Source organism: Salvia splendens, chromosome 8, assembly GCF_004379255.2.
Source record: "Salvia splendens isolate huo1 chromosome 8, SspV2, whole genome shotgun sequence".
Taxonomy (NCBI): Eukaryota; Viridiplantae; Streptophyta; class Magnoliopsida; order Lamiales; family Lamiaceae; genus Salvia; species Salvia splendens.
Genome location: NC_056039.1, coordinates 562,417 through 581,301, shown reverse-complemented (window position 1 = coordinate 581,301; position 18,885 = coordinate 562,417). Strand labels below are relative to the sequence as shown.

The 18,885-nt window shown below is 36.2% G+C and overlaps 5 protein-coding genes across 12 annotated transcripts; 2 read left to right on the top strand and 3 right to left on the bottom strand.

Annotated features, from left to right (window-relative positions):
• Window positions 1–224: 224 nt before the first annotated feature.
• Window positions 225–3,952, top strand: LOC121743234 (E3 ubiquitin-protein ligase At1g63170-like). 3 transcript variants are annotated; one of them, XM_042136473.1, is made up of 5 exons: window positions 225–326; window positions 1,093–1,897; window positions 2,707–2,832; window positions 3,008–3,284; window positions 3,552–3,952. In XM_042136473.1, the coding sequence occupies exons 2-5, from the start codon at window positions 1,242–1,244 to the stop codon at window positions 3,753–3,755; spliced, it is 1,263 nt and encodes a 420-aa protein (XP_041992407.1). In that variant the 5' UTR covers window positions 225–326; window positions 1,093–1,241; the 3' UTR covers window positions 3,756–3,952. The 3 variants fall into 3 exon arrangements, with proteins under 3 accessions (XP_041992407.1, XP_041992408.1, XP_041992409.1); XM_042136474.1 differs by having other exon boundaries at window positions 241–406; XM_042136475.1 differs by lacking the exon at window positions 225–326 and adding an exon at window positions 486–931.
• Window positions 3,953–4,722: 770 nt separating this feature from the next.
• Window positions 4,723–6,999, top strand: LOC121744589 (protein FAR1-RELATED SEQUENCE 5-like). The gene is made up of 4 exons (XM_042138185.1): window positions 4,723–4,795; window positions 5,226–5,952; window positions 6,081–6,599; window positions 6,705–6,999. The coding sequence occupies exons 1-4, from the start codon at window positions 4,723–4,725 to the stop codon at window positions 6,997–6,999; spliced, it is 1,614 nt and encodes a 537-aa protein (XP_041994119.1).
• Window positions 7,000–7,897: 898 nt separating this feature from the next.
• Window positions 7,898–10,807, bottom strand: LOC121745552 (dnaJ homolog subfamily B member 1-like). Of its 3 annotated transcripts, none has more exons than XM_042139508.1 (4): window positions 10,675–10,807; window positions 9,998–10,240; window positions 9,244–9,524; window positions 7,898–8,553 (listed from the first exon to the last, which is right to left on the bottom strand). In XM_042139508.1, the coding sequence occupies exons 2-4, from the start codon at window positions 10,178–10,180 to the stop codon at window positions 8,115–8,117; spliced, it is 903 nt and encodes a 300-aa protein (XP_041995442.1). In that variant the 5' UTR covers window positions 10,181–10,240; window positions 10,675–10,807; the 3' UTR covers window positions 7,898–8,114. The 3 variants fall into 3 exon arrangements, with proteins under 3 accessions (XP_041995442.1, XP_041995440.1, XP_041995443.1); XM_042139506.1 differs by having other exon boundaries at window positions 10,483–10,709; XM_042139509.1 differs by having other exon boundaries at window positions 10,016–10,709.
• A 47-nt stretch (window positions 10,808–10,854) lies between these two features.
• On the bottom strand, window positions 10,855–13,359 carry LOC121745553 (polyadenylate-binding protein-interacting protein 6-like). Of its 3 annotated transcripts, XM_042139510.1 has the most exons (4): window positions 13,192–13,359; window positions 12,768–13,080; window positions 11,752–12,158; window positions 10,855–11,281 (listed from the first exon to the last, which is right to left on the bottom strand). In XM_042139510.1, exons 2-4 carry the CDS (start codon window positions 12,790–12,792, stop codon window positions 11,129–11,131), a joined length of 585 nt encoding a protein of 194 aa, XP_041995444.1. In that variant the 5' UTR covers window positions 12,793–13,080; window positions 13,192–13,359; the 3' UTR covers window positions 10,855–11,128. The 3 variants fall into 3 exon arrangements, with proteins under 3 accessions (XP_041995444.1, XP_041995445.1, XP_041995446.1); XM_042139511.1 differs by lacking the exon at window positions 12,768–13,080 and having other exon boundaries at window positions 13,192–13,358; XM_042139512.1 differs by lacking the exon at window positions 12,768–13,080 and having other exon boundaries at window positions 13,230–13,358.
• Window positions 13,360–14,360: 1,001 nt separating this feature from the next.
• LOC121742998 (neurofilament heavy polypeptide-like) lies at window positions 14,361–17,889 on the bottom strand. Of its 2 annotated transcripts, none has more exons than XM_042136164.1 (4): window positions 17,610–17,889; window positions 17,074–17,489; window positions 15,165–15,426; window positions 14,361–15,005 (listed from the first exon to the last, which is right to left on the bottom strand). In XM_042136164.1, the coding sequence occupies exons 2-4, from the start codon at window positions 17,383–17,385 to the stop codon at window positions 14,626–14,628; spliced, it is 954 nt and encodes a 317-aa protein (XP_041992098.1). In that variant the 5' UTR covers window positions 17,386–17,489; window positions 17,610–17,889; the 3' UTR covers window positions 14,361–14,625. The 2 variants fall into 2 exon arrangements, with proteins under 2 accessions (XP_041992098.1, XP_041992099.1); XM_042136165.1 differs by having other exon boundaries at window positions 15,165–15,420; window positions 17,610–17,888.
• Window positions 17,890–18,885: the final 996 nt, after the last annotated feature.

The window sequence follows — 18,885 nt, the reverse complement described above, 5'->3', positions numbered from 1 at the left end:
CATATTATGATTTTTAGAGATAATTTGTACAATAATGAATAATCATATACGGAGATATTCCAATAAAATGGAACTATGACTAAACATTTAAATCGAGATTATATTTTGTTTTCGGGATTATATTATTGTAATCGTATATATCGAATATTCGAAGCCCAGTCTACCATTCTTGATCACGTCATCATCCACGAAAATAAATATAAATATATATAAAGAGGAAATGAAATATGTTGAAAAAAAAGTGAATTAAAAAATAAAACGATTCAAAGCTTTCATCCGCAGAAAACTTCATTTGATTACCCTTTCCCTCAGTCATTCGTTATTCGGTCAGCAATTTTCCTTTTTTCATTTTGATTTGTTCAGATAAATTACCATTTTAGCTGCGGAAATTCACGATTTATTTTAGGTAGTTGATTTTATTTTTTATTTTGTTTTTTCCTCATCCCAATCGCGTGCAATTTTGGTTTGATGAGGACAAGTAGTAGAATAATTTTGTTGGTTTTTAATTTTTTTTTTTGCGGTGGGGGAAAATTGTGAAATTGTTTTGGGAGATGGTCAACGATCTAGAGCTGATGGAATTGTATTTATGGGGTCGAGAATTAATTAGGTTTTTGTTGTTTGACTATAATCACTTTTTTATTCGCCAATCATTCTGATATGGTGTATGTTTCTGCAGTGATATATGGATTGAGATAGAATTGGTGATATGATTAACTTGTTTTTAGTTGTTATAGAAAAATTGTGTGTTGTATGTGTTTGTTCTGTCTATGATTTCATTTGCAAGTTAAATTAAGGTTTTGCTATGTTATTTACTAAATGTGTTGTTTGGAGAGTTGTTGTGTTGGTCAGTGAGCTTTTGTTGGGGCTGTAAAACAGTGTGGGAGTATTGATTTCCGAGGACTTGAACCGATGTTAGAGTCGCATATTGGGGGTTAGTTATTAGCCTTAAATTGGATGAGGATGGAATGTGAATGCTGAGATTTTTATCATTTTGGTTATCAATCTTGTGTTTGGTTAAACATGCATGATTTTTTAAATGCAATCAAACGAGTAAGCTGGTTATGACGTTCTTGCTTTATGTACCTTCAACAGGATGCTGGGATTGTGTAATCTGGTTGAAGTTGTGAAACTTGGGAGGATTAGGATTTAAGCCTACTGCACTATCTGCATTTTTGGGGGAGCCTGAATACTAGTCTCTCGTCCCATGTTTTCTCTGTGTGGTGTTTGTTCTGTGGAATCGGATGGCTTTTCCCATTCAGGGACTTCATCGTAAGAGCCTAACAAGCAAAGTCCCTTTGTTGATGGAGCGTGCAGATACACGTAATGGTAGTGAACATGTTATAGATATTGCTAGTACCAGCAATGCTTCGTCCAGTTTATCACACGAAAGGCAGTCGAGTGGCTTGGAGCGGCATCAAAGTGAAGATCAGCCATCTACTAGTTCAAGAGTTCCTGTAAATCAACAACCTCAGCTCTTCTCTGGTGGACCAATTTCAAGAAACTCGTCTCTCATCCGGAGAGGAAATAGTCGAGGCCGCCAAAGAAGTCCTTTAAATTCTGGCCTGTGGATATCGGTGGAGTTAGTGCTGACACTCAGCCAAATTATCGCTGCTATAATTGTGTTAGCTTTATCAAAGCATGAGAAGCCCCGTGCTCCTTTGAGAGCGTGGATTATTGGTTATGCATCTGGATGTGTTTCAATCCTTCCCCTTTTATATTGGCGATTTAGATATCGAAACCAGGTTTCTGAACTAGATGCATCTCAGAGTCGTGTGGATCCTTCTCAGGGAAACAATAATGCTGGTCCGACGAGTAGGAGAGCCATGGAAGGGGAGGACCGACGTACAACTAGTACAACAACCAGAGGCAGCCAGAGTAACGGGTTACCAAATCCAAGGTACTGACACTGTCTTTTCTACTTAAACTCTGATTCGTTCTAGATGTAAGGAGATTAGAGTTTGATTAACTCTGTAGCGTAATCGTTGAGGAGTGAATGGTATTGCAAAGTCTCTGTTCGAAGGTAGTGGATATATTTGCAAACTTTTCATAGTCAAGTTGTAATTTACTACTGGAGAATTTGATTTTGGTTGATCTGCCTCTGAGATTAACTGATGCTATTGTATTTTTCGAAATATACTCCCTTTGCCACTTGCTTTTGTGATTTCTTATGCCAGTAGCTGCTGAGGCTTTTACAACATATTCTTTTTCAGCTTCTTTCTTGTTTAACTTTGCCGGTAGATTGGTATTGGATTATAGATTTAGGGACACTTTATATTCTCAAAGTTGTTTTTGGTTATGCACGAAATGGCAAATAAAAGACTTACACGAAATATGCTTGAAAATTGTTTAATGTGCTTACTGGAGATTACTCTATGTGCAAACTGCTAGAATTGCTCTTTCAAACTGGAAAGATGGAGTGATCACCGAACTTTTCTTGTTAAAGAAAGGAGTCTCTTTTCCAGGATGTATGCACCTCTAAATTAACGACTAGAAATTATTGTAGCCTAAGAGTTGTGACCAAGAATTACCATGAGTCGTGGATGTTGTCAGTGAATGCGAGGTCGTTACATATGAGTCATGCATGTGTATTAATATAGTACTACTATAGTAAGGTTGATGAAGTAGAAATAGTTAATTATCATTCGGGCCATCAATCATTATGCATGCAAGGTATAAAGAGTCTGGTTTCTTTCTCCTTCCTTGCAGGCTTAAGGTATTTGTTGAGTATTTCAAGATGAGTTTGGATTGCTTTTTTGCTGTTTGGTTTGTGGTTGGAAATGTATGGATTTTTGGAGGGCACTCATCGTCTGCTGAAGCCACCAATTTGTACAGGTAAAGCAAAATTCCACCTACCTATAGCTTTTGAATCATAATTTGCTCAATCTATTCAAATCTTCTTCTTTCCATGTATGTTGATTAATATAATCCGGTCGCTCACTTTTCTGTCCACACACTTTTACACAACTTGTGTTTAGTTACTTATTTTTCCCTATATCTTTATTTACAGGTTGTGTATAGTATTCCTAGCCTTTAGCTGTATTGGATATGCAATGCCTTTTATTTTGTGCACTACAATCTGCTGCTGCCTCCCTTGTATAATATCAGTTCTGGGCTTCAGAGAAGATTTTTCGCATAATAGAGGAGCCACTCAAGATTCGATAAATTCTCTTCCGGTGTATAAGTTCAAAGTAAAGAAAGTTAAGAACGGCAATGACAAAGAGAGTGAAGGTGGGATCGTGGCTGCTGGAACAGAGAAAGAGCGAGCAGTATCTGGAGAAGATGCAGTAAGCCTCACTCATCTCTTCTTAACTAGCAAAGTTGGTTGTTTATTACTACCTCCTTCCCAATTAAATTCATGCATCTCTTTGGGCCTGTGAATTACGAAATTGATGTTCAGTGAGTTAAGTTGAGTTAGAATAAAGTAGGAGAGATTAAATGATCAATTTTTGCCTCATTCAGAATCTAACATGTTACATCTTATTTTACGTCTTCCATGATTGGTAAATATGGATCGTCTCATTCAGAATCTAACATGTTATTCTGCTATCCAGTCCTGCTGCATTTGCTTAGCCAAGTACGGAAACAATGATGAACTCCGCGAGTTGCCCTGTTCCCATCTGTTCCACAAAGACTGCGTGGATAAATGGCTCAAGATCAACGCATCGTGCCCACTTTGCAAAGCCGAAGTTGGTGAGACCATTTTGACCACCCTGACCGACACTACTGCCAACCTGCGAAACGGCAACACTTTATAAAAAAAACTGCAGGTAGATGATATCCAGAATTATTTTTTGGATCCCTCATTTAAGCACTGTGTATGAGATAAAAGATTCAAAGAAAATGATGGCTATGTAATAGAAAGACTGATATCAGATTTGTCGTATTGTTTAGAGAGCCTTACAAGATTATTTTTAAGCTTGTTAGAATATGAATAGAATCAGAGTTCGAATAAGTTTTATCTAGCCGAGCCGAGTTACATAACACTGCATTTCATTTCTTTTAATCCTTTAGAGCTTCGGAATTTAATTGAATTTTGAACATATAAATTGTCTGGATTTTTCATAACTCAATAAATTACATGGTGATTAATATATATATATATATATAGGTATTTGATCAAAACAAAAATGGCCTTAAACCAAGAATTACAGACCGATTTACATCCATTGGATGAGACAATCTAATCTTAAGATTAAAGTATTTAACCGCCAGATTTAATTAGAAAATATTATTATTTTAATTATTTATAATCTACAAAGGTTAATTAAGTAAATGCAGTATATTGTTAGTTATTGTAATTCCTATAATTGTGCTCCGTCTTCTCTCCCCTAACTGCTCTTTAGTGTAGTGTATTAGCCCATAATATCTTCTTCTTCAATATTTCGTCTAATTTGCATACCCCATTCCAATTAATGTAGTTCTGCATAGTCTTAACATTTGTAGATATGCAAAAATTCTCCGTCGATGTTATTATTGCGGTGTAGTATAATTCCTTGTCAACATTTGAGTTTCCATTCCAAAATCTCGATGCTAGCCATTTCCGTTTAAATTGCTATCTTCCATCCAGTGTTTGAATTTGTGGTTCTTGTATATCTGTCAAATATATACGGTGAGTAATTTTTATGTAGACGTATGAATTTATGTTTCTGAAATTTCATTGATATTGTTTAGTGTTTTAAGAAGAAGATTTGCTCTATTTTGTTATGATATAGATATCCGGGAATGGATTATGAAACGCCATCTACTTCCCATGTAGATAATCAGTCACCCGTAGATGACATTGTGCAGAATACAGGTTATCCTTTTAAACATCATTTGGAGAATTATACTTATATTACTTTATTTTAATCTTGCGTATTTATCAATATTAGTAACGATGTAACTCTTACTTAGTTGGCGTGTGGCTATGACATTTTAGTGCAGGCTGTTAGTATAGAATTGGTAGCAACGTACCTAATGTATGCTTATAGGTGTGTTTAGTATTACCCATATTTGTAAAGGATAGTTGTATCACTTCTATGAAGCGATTACATCCTATTATGACGTATAATCATACTAATTTTCGGAGTTGGATCTTTGTATTTAATTTATTATTTTCTTGATAGTAGTATCAATTATGAAGCGATTTCAGTTTATTATTACCTATTAGCATACTAATTCCAGCTGACGGATTATTTTTGTTTGGTATTATTTTTTGGGTATTTTCTCATTTTGAATTATTTCAGATTTAAATATTCCAGAATGCCCAATAGAACTTAAACCATATGTTGGTCGTAGCTTCCCTACTTTGGACAACGCAATTGAGTTATACCAGAACTATGGGCGACGCGTCGGTTTTGATACAAGGAAGAACGGTTCAAAGAAGGTTGATGATATCACCTTATGGTTTTACATGGTGTGTAATAGAGAGGGTGAACAGAAGTTTAACGATCAACAACCCAAAAGACGACGCAAATCAAAAAAATGTGGATGTAATGCTTCTGTTGCTTTCAAATTTGATTCAGATCGTGGTTACGTAATTCAACACTTTAAAGAAGAACACAACCATCCCATGGTTGATGTACAACACCACAAGTTCATGAGGCTAAATCGTCAACTTGAACCAGTGCATCAAAAATTTATTTCAGATTGTGCTGGAGCTAATATCGGGCCATCTCTAACTTTCAAGCTGCTTACTGAGTTGATGGGCGGTTATGAGTCTGTTGGTTGTACTGTGTTGGACATTCGCAACTATACACGGGATATCAGAAGATACGCTGAAGGATGTGACGCCCAAATGATCATAGATGAGTTGAAGAAGAAGAAGGAAAATTGTGATGCCTTCACGTACGAGTATGAAGTTGATTCCCGGAGTCGTTTGAATCATTTGTTTTGGTGCGATCCTATTGCCAAGATGAATTTCTTGCAATTTGGTGACATTGTTTCTTTCGATACTACGTACTCAACTAACAGGTAAAAAATTAATTAATTAAAATTGATGCATGTATCTGTTATGTTATTACTTTGTTTTATTATGACATATTATTTGATATATCAGTATGCGCGAGTAAATCTTGTATTTCTCATTTTTTCCATCGTAGGTACTCAATGATTTTTGCTCCGTTTACTGGTAAGGACAACCATGGCCGTGCAGTGTCATTTGGAGCTGGTTTGCTTTGTAGTGAGAGTGCGGATTCGTTCTCTTGGCTTTTTAATCAGTTTGTGAAATGCATGGGCATACATCCGAAGTTGATAATTACTGATCAAGATTTGGGCATGAAAGTAGCTGTTGAAAAAGTTCTTGTGAATACACGGCACAGATGGTGTATGTGGCACATCATGGCAAAGGTAGCTGAAAAGGTTCCTAAGTCACTTCTTGGAAATAATGATTTTAAAAAGGATTTGAATTCATGTGTTTGGTCTGAGTTGATTGAACCTACTGAGTTTGAAGACAAGTGGAAGAATGTGATGGAGACTTATGATCTTGTTGGCTCTGAATGGTTTGTTTCTATGTTCGAATCAAGAAGGTATTGGGTTCCAGCCTACTTTAGGGACTTTCCTAATAGTTCGTTGATAAAGACGACATCTGTTTCGGAGTCGCAGAATAGTTTTTTCAAGAGGTACACTCAGCCTACTTTAGGGACTTTCCTAATAGTTCGTAAAATATCACAATTACATACGCTGCTTCCAAAATTGATATGGTATTACATCATTAAATAAACTAGGAGGGGAAAGCAATTTACTGGTTTGAGCTTTGGGGATCCGCGGTGGCTTGGTTTTAGTGTTCCTCCTCTGATACACTGGTTGAACAATAAAAGCCGTTTTAGGTATGAAGTATTTGAAAGCTGTGTAGGCAATGGTATACTACAAACATCTAACCTTTTCCGTCAGTCGTTGCAGATCCAGATGCCCGAGTATTCACCATTGCCGTCGTTGATTGTTGGATTTTCCTGGTCGTTGCTTGGAGGAATCGGGATAGATTGTCTGGGCTCGAGCGCTGATTGTGGATGGTCGATTTAGGTGAACTACCTGACGCTTCTTCGATTGAACAAAGACTGGTTGAAGTTCCCAATTGTTGTGCCGCTTCAGAATTTACAGAGGTAATGTTTGATTTAGGTGATTAGGGTTTTTGGGGGGAGGTAGATATATGGTGGGGGGAGAGACGAAGTGAATAGGCGGGAACCGAACATTAAGGTTAATGGCGTGTGGAGTTATGATCCCTTGATTTACGCGAAGAAAAACCGGAACGTCTGTTCATATTTTTTTTGTTTCCATTTTACCCTTTTATGACTCTGTTCAGTCTTATTATGACATAACAAAATGGTTGTCAAGAATAAATCGTGGCCGCCCATAGTCAGATCCTACGCTCCAGATTTGGTCTGTATTTTTTTACTTAAGGACGTATTTTGATAGATGAATACCCTATATATATATATATATATATAGGCTCCAATTTGTTGGAGTATAATGGATTTAATCTTCTTCGTACTATCACATTAGTTTGAATATACTACTACTACTATTTGTTTGTTTTTTTGGCACTTTTGAATAATATATTATTGATATATTGATTGTTATTTGGTGAATGCAAAGAGATTATTCTCCCAACAATTAAAAGAAAATAACAAAAAAGCTGAAAATTTAATTTTTAAGAAAAAAACTTATTTGTAATATAAAATAAAGGTAGTAAATGAAATTTATGTATGGATTGAACTTGGAAGTAAGGTCAATTTTTGGATAGTTAAGCGGGATCAAATTTCGTGATTTGAATGATTTTACCCTTTTCTGAATTTAGTCTTGTATATACTAATGGAAGAAGCTAGTGTAAATTTGAACTGATAGTGTCATATTGCAATTAATTTCATTCTTTTTATTCAAACTTTTTCCATACTTAATTTTTATAGGCTCCCTTTTCAAGTACAAAAACAAAACAAACATCTCACTTTGTTGTTTGCTTATTGAAATCAAAGAAAACACCAAATTACACTGTCACGAATTTGCATACACATCAACCCGCGATTAACATAAACATTATGTGCGTGTTGGCCTATTAATAGTGTGATCAACGCAATCTTTAAAATTTCTGTTTATATATATACTTGATAAAAAATGATGCACGAATTTACAAACTACGATCATCCTCCAAGCACGTGCTTTAGCGCCTCCCGTTGCTCGGGCGACAACTTGGCGGGAAACTTGACCTCGAACTTGATCTTGAGATCACCCCTGATGCTCGGATCCCGAGCTATGGGCATGCCCTCTCCCTCCACCACGTGCTCGTATCCGGGGCTGACGATGCAGACCACCGGGACGGACAGGGTGCGGCCGTCCACGGTGGTCAGCACCACTGTGGTCCCCCCGATGGCCTCGGCCAGGGTGACGCAGTGGCCCATCGTCAGGTCGTTGCCGTCGCGGCTGAAGACGTCGTGGGGCTTCTCGTCGATCACGAAGACAAGGTCTGCGGGCAGCTGGTTCATCTGCTGGTTGCCTTTGTCTGGAAATGTGATCTTTGTTCCTTTCCTCCAACCTGGCTGAACCTCAATGGTCAGTATCTCTGATTCTGTCCTCATTCGCCTAAACACAGCAGAAAAAGTTGAAAGAGATCAATCAAATAACCCCTTGTCCAAGAACAGATCCAAATTGTTTATTAGGACAAGAAATGTTCCAAAATTGATGATTCACATATGTTGCATTAGGCCAAGAAATGATCAAAACTATCAAAGATTGATGCATTGAGACAAGAAATGATTCAAAGCTAGTTGCATTAGATGAAGAAGGGATTCAAAAACTGCTGCCATAGGGCAAGAAATAGGCCAAGAACTGATCCAAAACTGTTTATTAGGACAAGCAATGATTTCTAAAAAAAAACTGATGATTTGAATATGTTTCATTAGTCCCAAAAACATAGTTGCATTAAGCCAAGGAATGATCAAAACTAGTTGCATTAGGCCAAGAAATGATGCAAAGCTAGCTGCATTACTATTCCTCAAAATGATCCAAGCACAGCTAAAGAAATGATTCAAAAATAGTTGCATTAAGACATGAAATGATACTACAAAACTAGTTGCATTAGTCAAAGAAGTTAACGTTGCACTAAGACATGAAATGATACTACAAAAGCGGTTGCAATAGGCCAGGGAATGATCCAAAACTATAGCTTATGAGGTAAGACAGAGAAATTATAAAAACTAGTTGCATTGGGCCAAGAAATGATCCCAACAGCAGTTATAGGCCTAAAAATGACCCATAGGTAAAAATGCTTACCCATTGGGATCAACGACTTGCCTAGAGATCTTCATCTTCCGAGTAGATCCAGTGTAGAGCTCATGAAGGTCGCACGGCAACCGGCTCTCCACAGGTGGTGGTTTCTTGAGCCCATCTCCGTACCCGAAGGGGCTGCTTCCAAAGAACTCTGCAAATATGTCCTCTGCATTTCTGGGGTTGAACTTGTCCGGGTTCCCTGCTGACCCGGGCGCCGGCCCATCCTTGAGGCCCTCTTCGCCGTACTGATCATACACTTGCCTTTTCTCAGGATCACTCAACACCTGAAATATACATGTATATGGCTTTTAGATATGATGATAGTAGAACTATATCTTGATCTTTTTTATCAAATAAACATATTTCCCATTTCATTAACATCTTTCCATTTCTCCTGAGGCATTAGGTTGTGTATGAATGAAAATGCAAGAGAACACACTCAACACCTGAAAATGTATATGTACATGGTTTTTTAGATATGATGATAGTAGTAGCACTAAATCTTGATATTTTGATCCAACAAACTCATTTCCCATTTCATTAACATCTATCTATTTAAATCGCCAAATTTCTGTTTTCCTTAGTCATCTCTCATCCATGTACAAAACGATGTATTTTGGTGATTTTCTTGGTTTATGAAAATGAGAACTGGAAAAGAAAATAAAGGAATAGAAAGAAAAAAAGTTACTTATTTTAATGAAACAATGTGGTTTTAGAAATGAGAAAATTTGAAAATTCAGCCAAAATTTGACCAAACTTCGTGAGAGAGAGAGACTTCGTAGGCTTCAGAGATTTGCTTGAACATGGCCTCGGCTTCGTCTTTGTCGTTGGGATTCTTGTCTGGATGCCATCTCATAGCCAGTTTTCTGTAGGCCTTCTTCAGATCATCCTCTGTTGCACCCCTCTCCAATGTCAGAATTTCATAATAATCCAACCCCATTTCTCCCTCTCTCTCTTGATTCTGTTTGTTCTTATATTATTTCATGCAAATCTCTTCAATCTGCAAGAAAAAATCTTCAAGGGTTCAATGAATCTACAAACAAGAAAACTTGCAGATTCTGGATTATGAATAGGAGGACAGACAAGTTTTCAGAATTGAAAAAAATGGAATCCCCCTCTGTTTTTTTTTCTCGAGGGGGTTGAGGTGATTTGTTAGTTATTATGGTTATATCAGATGTGTAAATGTACTAAATGGATGAAAATGAATAAAAAAATGATATTAAACAATAGTTTGGCATGTACCGCCGCATTTGAAGGAAGCTCCAATAATTTGGCATTAAGATATCCCACATCTCCATAAATTTATTACTACTCACTTCGTCCCGACTTAAAAGTCTCAATTTTGTCATTTTAGTCCATACTAATTTGTGAAAAAGACAAGAAAACATGTTTTATTATCATATCAGTAAAATAAATGAACTTAATTAGACATACTATCCAAATCTGTGTGACAAAATAGATGTGTTGGTGACTGACTCTTCCAATTCAAACCTCCACACCAAAGAGGTAGTCTTGTGTCAAAGTGTGACACATATTGTAAACACGACATGTTCATGTCGTGTTTACAAGACCTGTAAGACAGCACGACTCAAATTTTTTCGTAAGGGCAAAGGCTTTGGACTGAAAAACATGGATTCAATCTCATCAGAAAAAATTCTGTTTGAACAAGAACAATCGATGTTTATATGATACAATTTGCGTTCCCAGATCCAAAACAGAAACGACGCAGTTAATTTTGAACAAACACGACTTATGCACACACAAAATCTCCAGCTTATAAAAAGAAGAAAAATGGATATTTCCCGGTTCAGAAATTCATAGCCACATTCACAAATAGAAAAAGGAAAAAGGGCCCATAAAAGTGCTAAATTCAGAATATGTATGCAGATTAGCTCTTAGCAGGAATGTCAGACGAGACGGATGTTGAAGCTCCACTTGTTGCATTCATTGCTTCCAGTGGTGCTTTGACTGGTGCAGAATCAGGTATGTCGCCTATGTCCAGTGTATCGGGAAGCTTATCTGATGAATCAACATGCATGATCTGTAAAATGCAAAACGAAGTTAGGATCAACTAAATATTTTCAGATCCTTCAAATTATCAAATCCGCACTCTTAACAACGATGGAGCTAAACGTGATCAAATGCAGATATTGTAAGAATCCAAATCATGTCGTATAAATGAAGGGGCATGCATCCTAGCCATAGTATCAACCAACAGAAGAAATTGAAAAACTTGATATGAATGTGTAAATCCACTGATATTAAGCAAGGCTAGACATAAGATTTCAGCCTATTTGTACCACAAAATGAAAAGAAAAGGGATGTGGTGCATCTAAGAAGTCATTTTGCATCCGAATATAATAGCCCAACCAGCCATTTTGCATAATGATAATGAAGAATACAATAAAAAAATGCACTTGAAGCCTCAATTCAAAAGGGAAAAAGAATTTCTGAAAGTGGTAGCAACGTTTCAAAGCTTAAATAGTAAACTGAAAATTCAGGCAATAATACCTCAAGTTGGTGTACCATGTCGATTGCAGAATCCAAATCACATCCGCTGGCTTGATAAACGTCAGAAAGAGACTCCAATGATATTCCAGGAAAGTTCATTTGCATGTACGTCAGGTCGATGTCAGAGTCTTCATCAGTGCCTGGCTTCTCCGGGTATTGTGACGTTGAAGCAACATATTCATCACGGTAATTATATTTCCATTTCGGATATTCAGCAGTTTGGGGAGCACCAGCAATCTGGGAATGACGTAGAATAACATTTTGACGATAGCCAAATTGGCCAACCTCATTCTCACTGTTAAACTCTTCAGGTGAACCAAACTCTTTGTTTACATCAGCAGAACCTCTTTTAAAAAGTGGAACGTAGGCAGCTGCGTTAGGATTTAAAGAAGATCCTGTCTTCATTGCTGAAACATGAGAATTGTGAGAATGCTGAAACTATTCTAGCATTGCCATAGAATAAACATTTAACTGTATAAACATGGTGACATCTCTAAACACAACCATAATGCAGCAAAATGTAGACATAACAACTAACAAGAAGCTATAATGGTGTCAATACAACTATTTTTAAACCATGGCAAGTTTCAAGGCTAAGCGGATTCATAAGAAGCATTATGTGAACATATATTCCAAGAAAATGAGTTCAATAACGCCAACCAAGTTCTGATATACAACCAAATCCTGCACATATTGAGCGATTTTAGAAAAAAATATACTTGAAGGATGGTTTTAATTTCAATTTTAATTTATTCCCATAAATCAAAACCAGAAATACATATTCAATTCTTTCTGGTTTTTATAATCATGAGTAGCTTTGTAATAAAGCACTTACTCTCACAACTGTTCCCTAAAACACTGAACAAAGCAAGAAAGACAATTGCAAACGTTTTGATTTATTCTCAAAACCGTACAAAGAAAGAGATTGGCTGCATAAATACAAATATAAAATTGTTTCCTCTTTGAAATACAAAACAAGAAAATACAAATGAAAATTGTACTAATTTATAACTCACTCTTAAGAAGAAACTTCGCAAGCATTCACCTTAAACAGCTGGATGATAAAGACTCGACAATCATTCTGATCAAATCACAATCAATTCATTTGTACAAATGACTTTAAATAAAAATATTGATCAAGAATTTAAGCAACAGCAAAACCAGTCCCCAAGATGCACATGCAACTCAACACACAGCGCCCTGAATTCATTACTCTCTCTTAATTTCGCATTTCCAATATCGCTTCTCAGCAGAAAATAAACGCCAAATTCATTCCATCCATTTACACATCGCGTCGACGATGCGACAAAGCAAGATTCAGGCAAGAAACTGCATGATCATACGCTTGCAAACAAATCGAGATGAATAAGATAACGAAACAAGAGGATCACGATTCACAGCTCGAAACAATAACTGCAGTATACAATCACGAGCTCGCACCTTAGATTGAGAAACGAAGTGCTAGGATCGGTGATCACCTGAAGTTGAATCGGAAAATCGAAAATAATAGCAACAAATTGGGGAAGAATTAAAGTGAGAATTTTGGAATCAGAGTGAAGGATCGAAGAAATAGAAAATGATCCCAGTTGAGTCGGGCACATGTATTTACACAAGGATTATAATTTATATATATGACTTGTGATGTAATACGAGTGTTAGTCAAAGTAATTGGTGTATTTTATCTTATAAATAGCAATAATTATAATTAAAAAAACAAATTATATGAGTGAAGATGGTGATTGATCATAGTAATATTAATATAGATAGTATATTAACATATTAATGCATTTGACTAATTGAAAGAGAATAATATATTACGAGGTAGTGAACTACCAAAAAAAAGTCTATTTTCGTAGTACAATTTTTGCCTGAAGAATTATTTTAATACACTTACATTGTTTATTCATCTCTCATCATTCTCACTTTATTTATAATTCTTCTTATTCTCTGTTTTCCTTATATTTAGTTTTGATTTATCTTATTTTTCTCTTATTATTTATTGTCTATTTTTTATTTGAATTTCTTTTGTCTTATCATTATTATATAAACAAAATTGCCTTATTATATACTACTATATAACATTTTTCTTAATTTAATATTATAACAAAATTTCAATGTTTTACTGTATAGATTTAATATATTGGAATTTATAACAATAATACATAAATAGATCAATATATATAGTATCGCATTAAACGATTGTCAATATATAATAGTCGTAATAACTAATGTATATAAAATTTTGTAAAATAAATCTAATTTTATTGATATATTAATCATAAGACAAAAGATATCCAAACAAAAAATGGATCACACTGAATAAATGCTAAGGGATAAATGTGATAAACCAAATTTAAAAATTAGAGGAAACAGCGACAAAGCCGCACATTTCACGCCGAGAAAGCAACAGTATCTTATATTGCCAGATCCCATTTCAGAATTTGGCATATTTTGTTCATAGCAAAAAGGATTGATTATGAAACAAGGCCTAAAAAGGAGACATGAATTCCAGAGTTGCCAACAGCACAGATCAAACCATCTATATCATAAAATTAGGTGCAAGGCTTCGGTTTTCTACGAGAAAGAGAGACGAAAGATGAATAACCGAATGAAGCACAAGAACAACCATCAGATTCCCAAAAGAAGTAGATACATGACGAGTTCTATTATGTTACAACTGCTCTAGGAAGATGAAACAGTGCCAAATAGAAACGAGTTCAATAACCAAAACCATCATATCTTGGGTCATGTAAATGTCATATCAAAGTTCATCGATCATGAAACGAGAGGACTCAGGGGGAGGGGCTCCAATGTGTATTCGTGAGCAATAAAACCACATCTCCATCTCTATGTAGATTCAATGATCTATATCTCTTACCGGATTGGCTGCTGGTTGTAATGGTTCTTCTCTTTCTTCTTGGCAGCAGCGAGTCTTTTACTCCTAGCAGCTGCTTCCACAGCAGCAGCTCTTGCAGCAGCATCCATCTCCTTATTTGATTTCTTTTTCTTGGAAGAGGCTACCCTCTTCAGCCTCTCTTTCACGTCAACAGCAGAGGCTTCTTCCACCTGCTCGGTTCCAGCAGTCTCCTCTTGTCCATTGGGAACATTCGAGCTATTGGACTGGTCCTGAGGCTCCTTCACCTCTTTGGTGGCCTTCTTTTTCTTCTTCTTTGCAGTTTTGGACTCGGCAGGAGGATTATCCTTGTTATCAGCATTCCCGTTTGATTGTTCTTCTTTCTGCTCTTTCGTAACATCTGCACAATAAATTACCAAATATTTTTATCCTTATCAATAGCACAGGAAAAGGACGTCTGCAGAACAAGAAAATATGTTGTCTACAAATCAAACTGCTTTTTCTATGACTATTCCCAAAATTATTAATAGAACGATTAATTCGTAAGGGAAAAAGTTACCAGATGATGCCTCATCTTCAGTTTTCTCTTTGGGGTTCACACCAAAATCGGCTAAAATCGCCTCTAGCTCAGCTAGCTCCATTTTCCTTCTCTCCTTTTTAGAAAGCTGTCTTTCAGTCTCTTTAGGTGCTGATGAAGTTTCTGCAGGCTTCGTAACCAGTGGCTCAGGCTGTTCTTCAATCTCTGGTTCCTGGTCATGCCCATCTTCCACATCTTCATCGCCTTCGTCAAGAAGTTCATCCTCATTTTCACTTTCCTGCAACTGGGATGATTTAGCTATTATGTGCAAAAAATGCAATTCACTCATTTCAGTGCACAAGATTTATTCCATTCCCAGATGTATTATTTCAGCATTAGTCATAAACCTTCAAAATCTCTATTGGTCAGGGCAGAAATAGATATTGTGTAAGAGGAACTGTCCTATCAATCATGGGGAGGGGGGACAGAGAGAGATATGTAGAGTCTCACTTAAACAGCTTCAATCAAATACTTGGCCGGTGATAGTGGAAACTGGAAAGAAAGGTCATAAGAACGGGCCTGAAGAAGGGCTATAATCAAGATAAGCACAGTTGCTCGTGCTCAATTTAACTATTGTAACAATACATATGGTACTGCAAGGTCTGCACCTTCTCCAACATTCCCCAGGTCCATGAACAAAAGCAAAAACATTACATTAATTAGAGGAATATATGTCTATCAATGAGCAGCACAATAAACCCAAACAGTCAATGGACTCAACAATAGGTATATAAACGACAAACTCTAGCAGCAACTAACAATAACCTCTAAAGCACTTGGCAACAGCTTTGGAAGCTGAAGGCATAAGAGCATTCGGGAAAGATATAAAAGCCTCTGGAAATCACACAATGAATGGTATCAGCTATGGAGGCTGAAGGCATAAGAACATTCAGGAATCAGGAAAGACATAAAAGGCCACTGGAAATTACTCATTGAATAAGAAAAAACAGGAATTTCAGACCACAACTCAATAGTCAAACAGAAGTAACAACATGCCATGGTAAACCAGCAAACTGACAAATGAGAAAACCTTGGCAACAATTATTAGAACTTTGTAACAATTTGGCTATAGTTTTGGGAGCTAAGAGAATAAGCACATTCAACGTCAGATTTTTGATGCCTATGGAAATATGTACTCTGATTCCAAAACCCCAATTTCAGAAGTTCAATGGGTCAGCATTGCACACGACAAATATTAACATTTTGAGCCATGAACTCCTATATTTTGATCAAACATTTGAAACTTTTTCTTTTTTTGAGATTGAAAGCACAATCACCAGAAAACTAGATTATAGATTTTGTAGTACGGACATCATACTTTAGATCCATGACAAAAAACAAATTTCCAGTTTTAGCAACATAAAATACAAGTGGAAGATCTTATATTGTCATTCATACAAATAAATAACAAGGCACATTAACACCCAAATTACAGATACTCTGAGCTGCATTTCAACTATTGTTTCTACATGCAATTCAAGCAAACCATAGATGACAAAGGATTACATCAAAATTACACTGACAGCTGTCTCACATAAATAACAAGACATAACAAAGTCAAGTCAACTAAAATACTTACATTTATGAAGAATGTTGCATTCGATGCAAATCATGACTTAAAAGAGATGAGTTTGAATTCCATCACAAATAGCTAGTTTAACAAAGCACATGTGCTAAACACTTCCATCTCCATAATAATCTCCAAAATCAAGAATTATAAAACGATGAATCCACTATCACCATACATGCTCACATATAACAATTAGGCAGAAGCATGACCAAATAAGATAAATCAAGCATTAGAGAACTAGGGACCTTCTAGCTATCGATACTAAAATAAATCCGAATTACACATGAATGCATGATGCAGCACAATCTTCACTAGATATACCTCCACAACATCAAATTTATGACCCTCTTCAGGCGCATTCAAACCCGAACCACCCCACATCGCCTGGGGAGGGGCAGTGGTGGCGTAGTAGTCGTCATCATCCTCATCATCGACATCCGCCCACGACTTCGCCGTCAAAGGTGCCGGGGCCCAGAACACCGGCTTCTCTGCCCCAGCAGCTTTCGACGTGGCCCTGCCCCCCTTCTCTTTGTCAGACTTCTTCTTCTTCCTCAAACTCTCCAGAGCCGCAAATACATTGGTGTTGCTCACAGTAAACGACGAGTCATCCCTTCTATTCCCACCCCCAACCATTTCCAGCCACACAAAATTCTCGAATTTGATCCAAATCCTGAGCTCGGATGCAGCAATCGCCGATGAATACCGGGACTACTAGAGCTTCAAAAGCTACAAAAACACTGCTCACGAAAGAAAAACACACAATCACAATAGAGTAGATTCAAACAGCAACAATAAACAATCACCAAATTAATCGACGAAACTTGAATCAAATAATTAGATTTCAGATTTCGAAAGACCTTGTGTCGATTCTCAACTTCCTTTATTCACAGATTCCAACAGATCCTCAAATGCAATTCCAGAAAAGGCTGAGCTAACACAGAATCAGGGTTCCGATTGACAACAAAAACAAAACGAAATGAGAGATATAATAGATAGGGTTCCGTATCTGTATATATCCTATCGGGGTGTGTGTGTGTGTGTTAATGTGTGTATAGGTGCTGCGTATAAACACAGTGATGTTATATAATGTGTATGTATAGAGGGGAGAGGTTTCAGAAATGGAGACGAAGAGTGTGAGAATGCCACGCAGTGTTATTGTGCTTTACTAGAAACAGGTCCTTGTAGTTTTCATTATTTCTAATTTGGCCCACTAAGTTTATGTTTTCCATCTATTCTAAAGGTAAATTGTCAATTTTATAGGAGTATAATCGTTTGATATGTTTATAAATAAAATGACGAGTACTAAAATTTTTAAGTAAACAGCACATCAAAATTGGAAAAATCGATGTTTGAGCTTTCATTTTTTAACTAAACCGATTAAATGTTATAGTTTTTTATTTTAACTCTTTTTTTTTGTTTCAAAGAGTATTTAGGGAGGAATAGATTAAGATTGACGCCAATAGTGAATAATGGTTAGCTCGTCCAATCAAATTTATGTGGATATTCGATTGGAAATTTAAATATTTGATCCCAAAATATTCCAAAAATACTATTCCATTCAATACCTCATACATTTTTAATTAGAATACTCGGGGATCAAATGAATACCCAAATATTAAAATCAAAAGTGATCAAAATATTATACTCTCCTCTGTCCCACAATAATATATACTCTTTCATTTTTAGTACATCCCACACAAATATGCACTCGTTCATTTTTAGTCAATCTCACACAAACATGCACTTTTTAATTTTTAACTCTTTTTCGAGGTGAGATTCATTCTCCACTAATTATACTTTAATTACTTTTTTATCTCTCTATTATTTTACTAATTATGTATTAAAATTTGTGCATAATAAAAAAATACATATTCTTGTAGGCGAATAAAGTACATGTTATATTATGTGCAAACCTAACTATACACATTTAGGCAATCCTATTCTATCATGACCCCATCAAATACGGAGCTGTTCAGAGCATCCATGATGGTGCTTGCTCTATACTAAGAGCAATCTCTTAACTAATGACAACACCTCGAACGATTACTTCATTCTTTAACTATTCATGTGTCTCACTATTATTTTATTCAATTTAAAAATACAATTACAAACCCGAAAATGACGTTACAAAAT

Coding starts and splice junctions, on each gene's coding strand:
- LOC121743234 (XM_042136473.1), top strand. CDS start 1,242: ATGGCTTTTCCCATTCAGGGACTTCATCGTAAGAGCCTAACAAGCAAA. Junction 1,898..2,706: donor AACGGGTTACCAAATCCAAG/GTACTGACACTG, acceptor CCTTCCTTGCAG/GCTTAAGGTATTTGTTGAGT. Junction 2,833..3,007: donor GAAGCCACCAATTTGTACAG/GTAAAGCAAAAT, acceptor CTTTATTTACAG/GTTGTGTATAGTATTCCTAG.
- LOC121745552 (XM_042139508.1), bottom strand. CDS start 10,180: ATGGGGTTGGATTATTATGAAATTCTGACATTGGAGAGGGGTGCAACA. Junction 9,525..9,997: donor AAGTCTCTCTCTCTCACGAA/GTTTGGTCAAAT, acceptor TGTATATTTCAG/GTGTTGAGTGATCCTGAGAA. Junction 8,554..9,243: donor CAAGTCGTTGATCCCAATGG/GTAAGCATTTTT, acceptor TGCTGTGTTTAG/GCGAATGAGGACAGAATCAG.
- LOC121742998 (XM_042136164.1), bottom strand. CDS start 17,385: ATGGTTGGGGGTGGGAATAGAAGGGATGACTCGTCGTTTACTGTGAGC. Junction 15,427..17,073: donor ATAAATTTGATGTTGTGGAG/GTATATCTAGTG, acceptor AAATCATCCCAG/TTGCAGGAAAGTGAAAATGA. Junction 15,006..15,164: donor TGAAGATGAGGCATCATCTG/GTAACTTTTTCC, acceptor TTTATTGTGCAG/ATGTTACGAAAGAGCAGAAA.
- LOC121744589 (XM_042138185.1), top strand. CDS start 4,723: ATGGATTATGAAACGCCATCTACTTCCCATGTAGATAATCAGTCACCC. Junction 5,953..6,080: donor ACTACGTACTCAACTAACAG/GTAAAAAATTAA, acceptor TTTCCATCGTAG/GTACTCAATGATTTTTGCTC. Junction 6,600..6,704: donor CAGAATAGTTTTTTCAAGAG/GTACACTCAGCC, acceptor TAAATAAACTAG/GAGGGGAAAGCAATTTACTG.
- LOC121745553 (XM_042139510.1), bottom strand. CDS start 12,792: ATGCTTGCGAAGTTTCTTCTTAAGA. Junction 12,159..12,767: donor TGCGAAGTTTCTTCTTAAGA/GTGAGTTATAAA, acceptor CTCATGTTTCAG/CAATGAAGACAGGATCTTCT. Junction 11,282..11,751: donor ACATGGTACACCAACTTGAG/GTATTATTGCCT, acceptor TGCATTTTACAG/ATCATGCATGTTGATTCATC.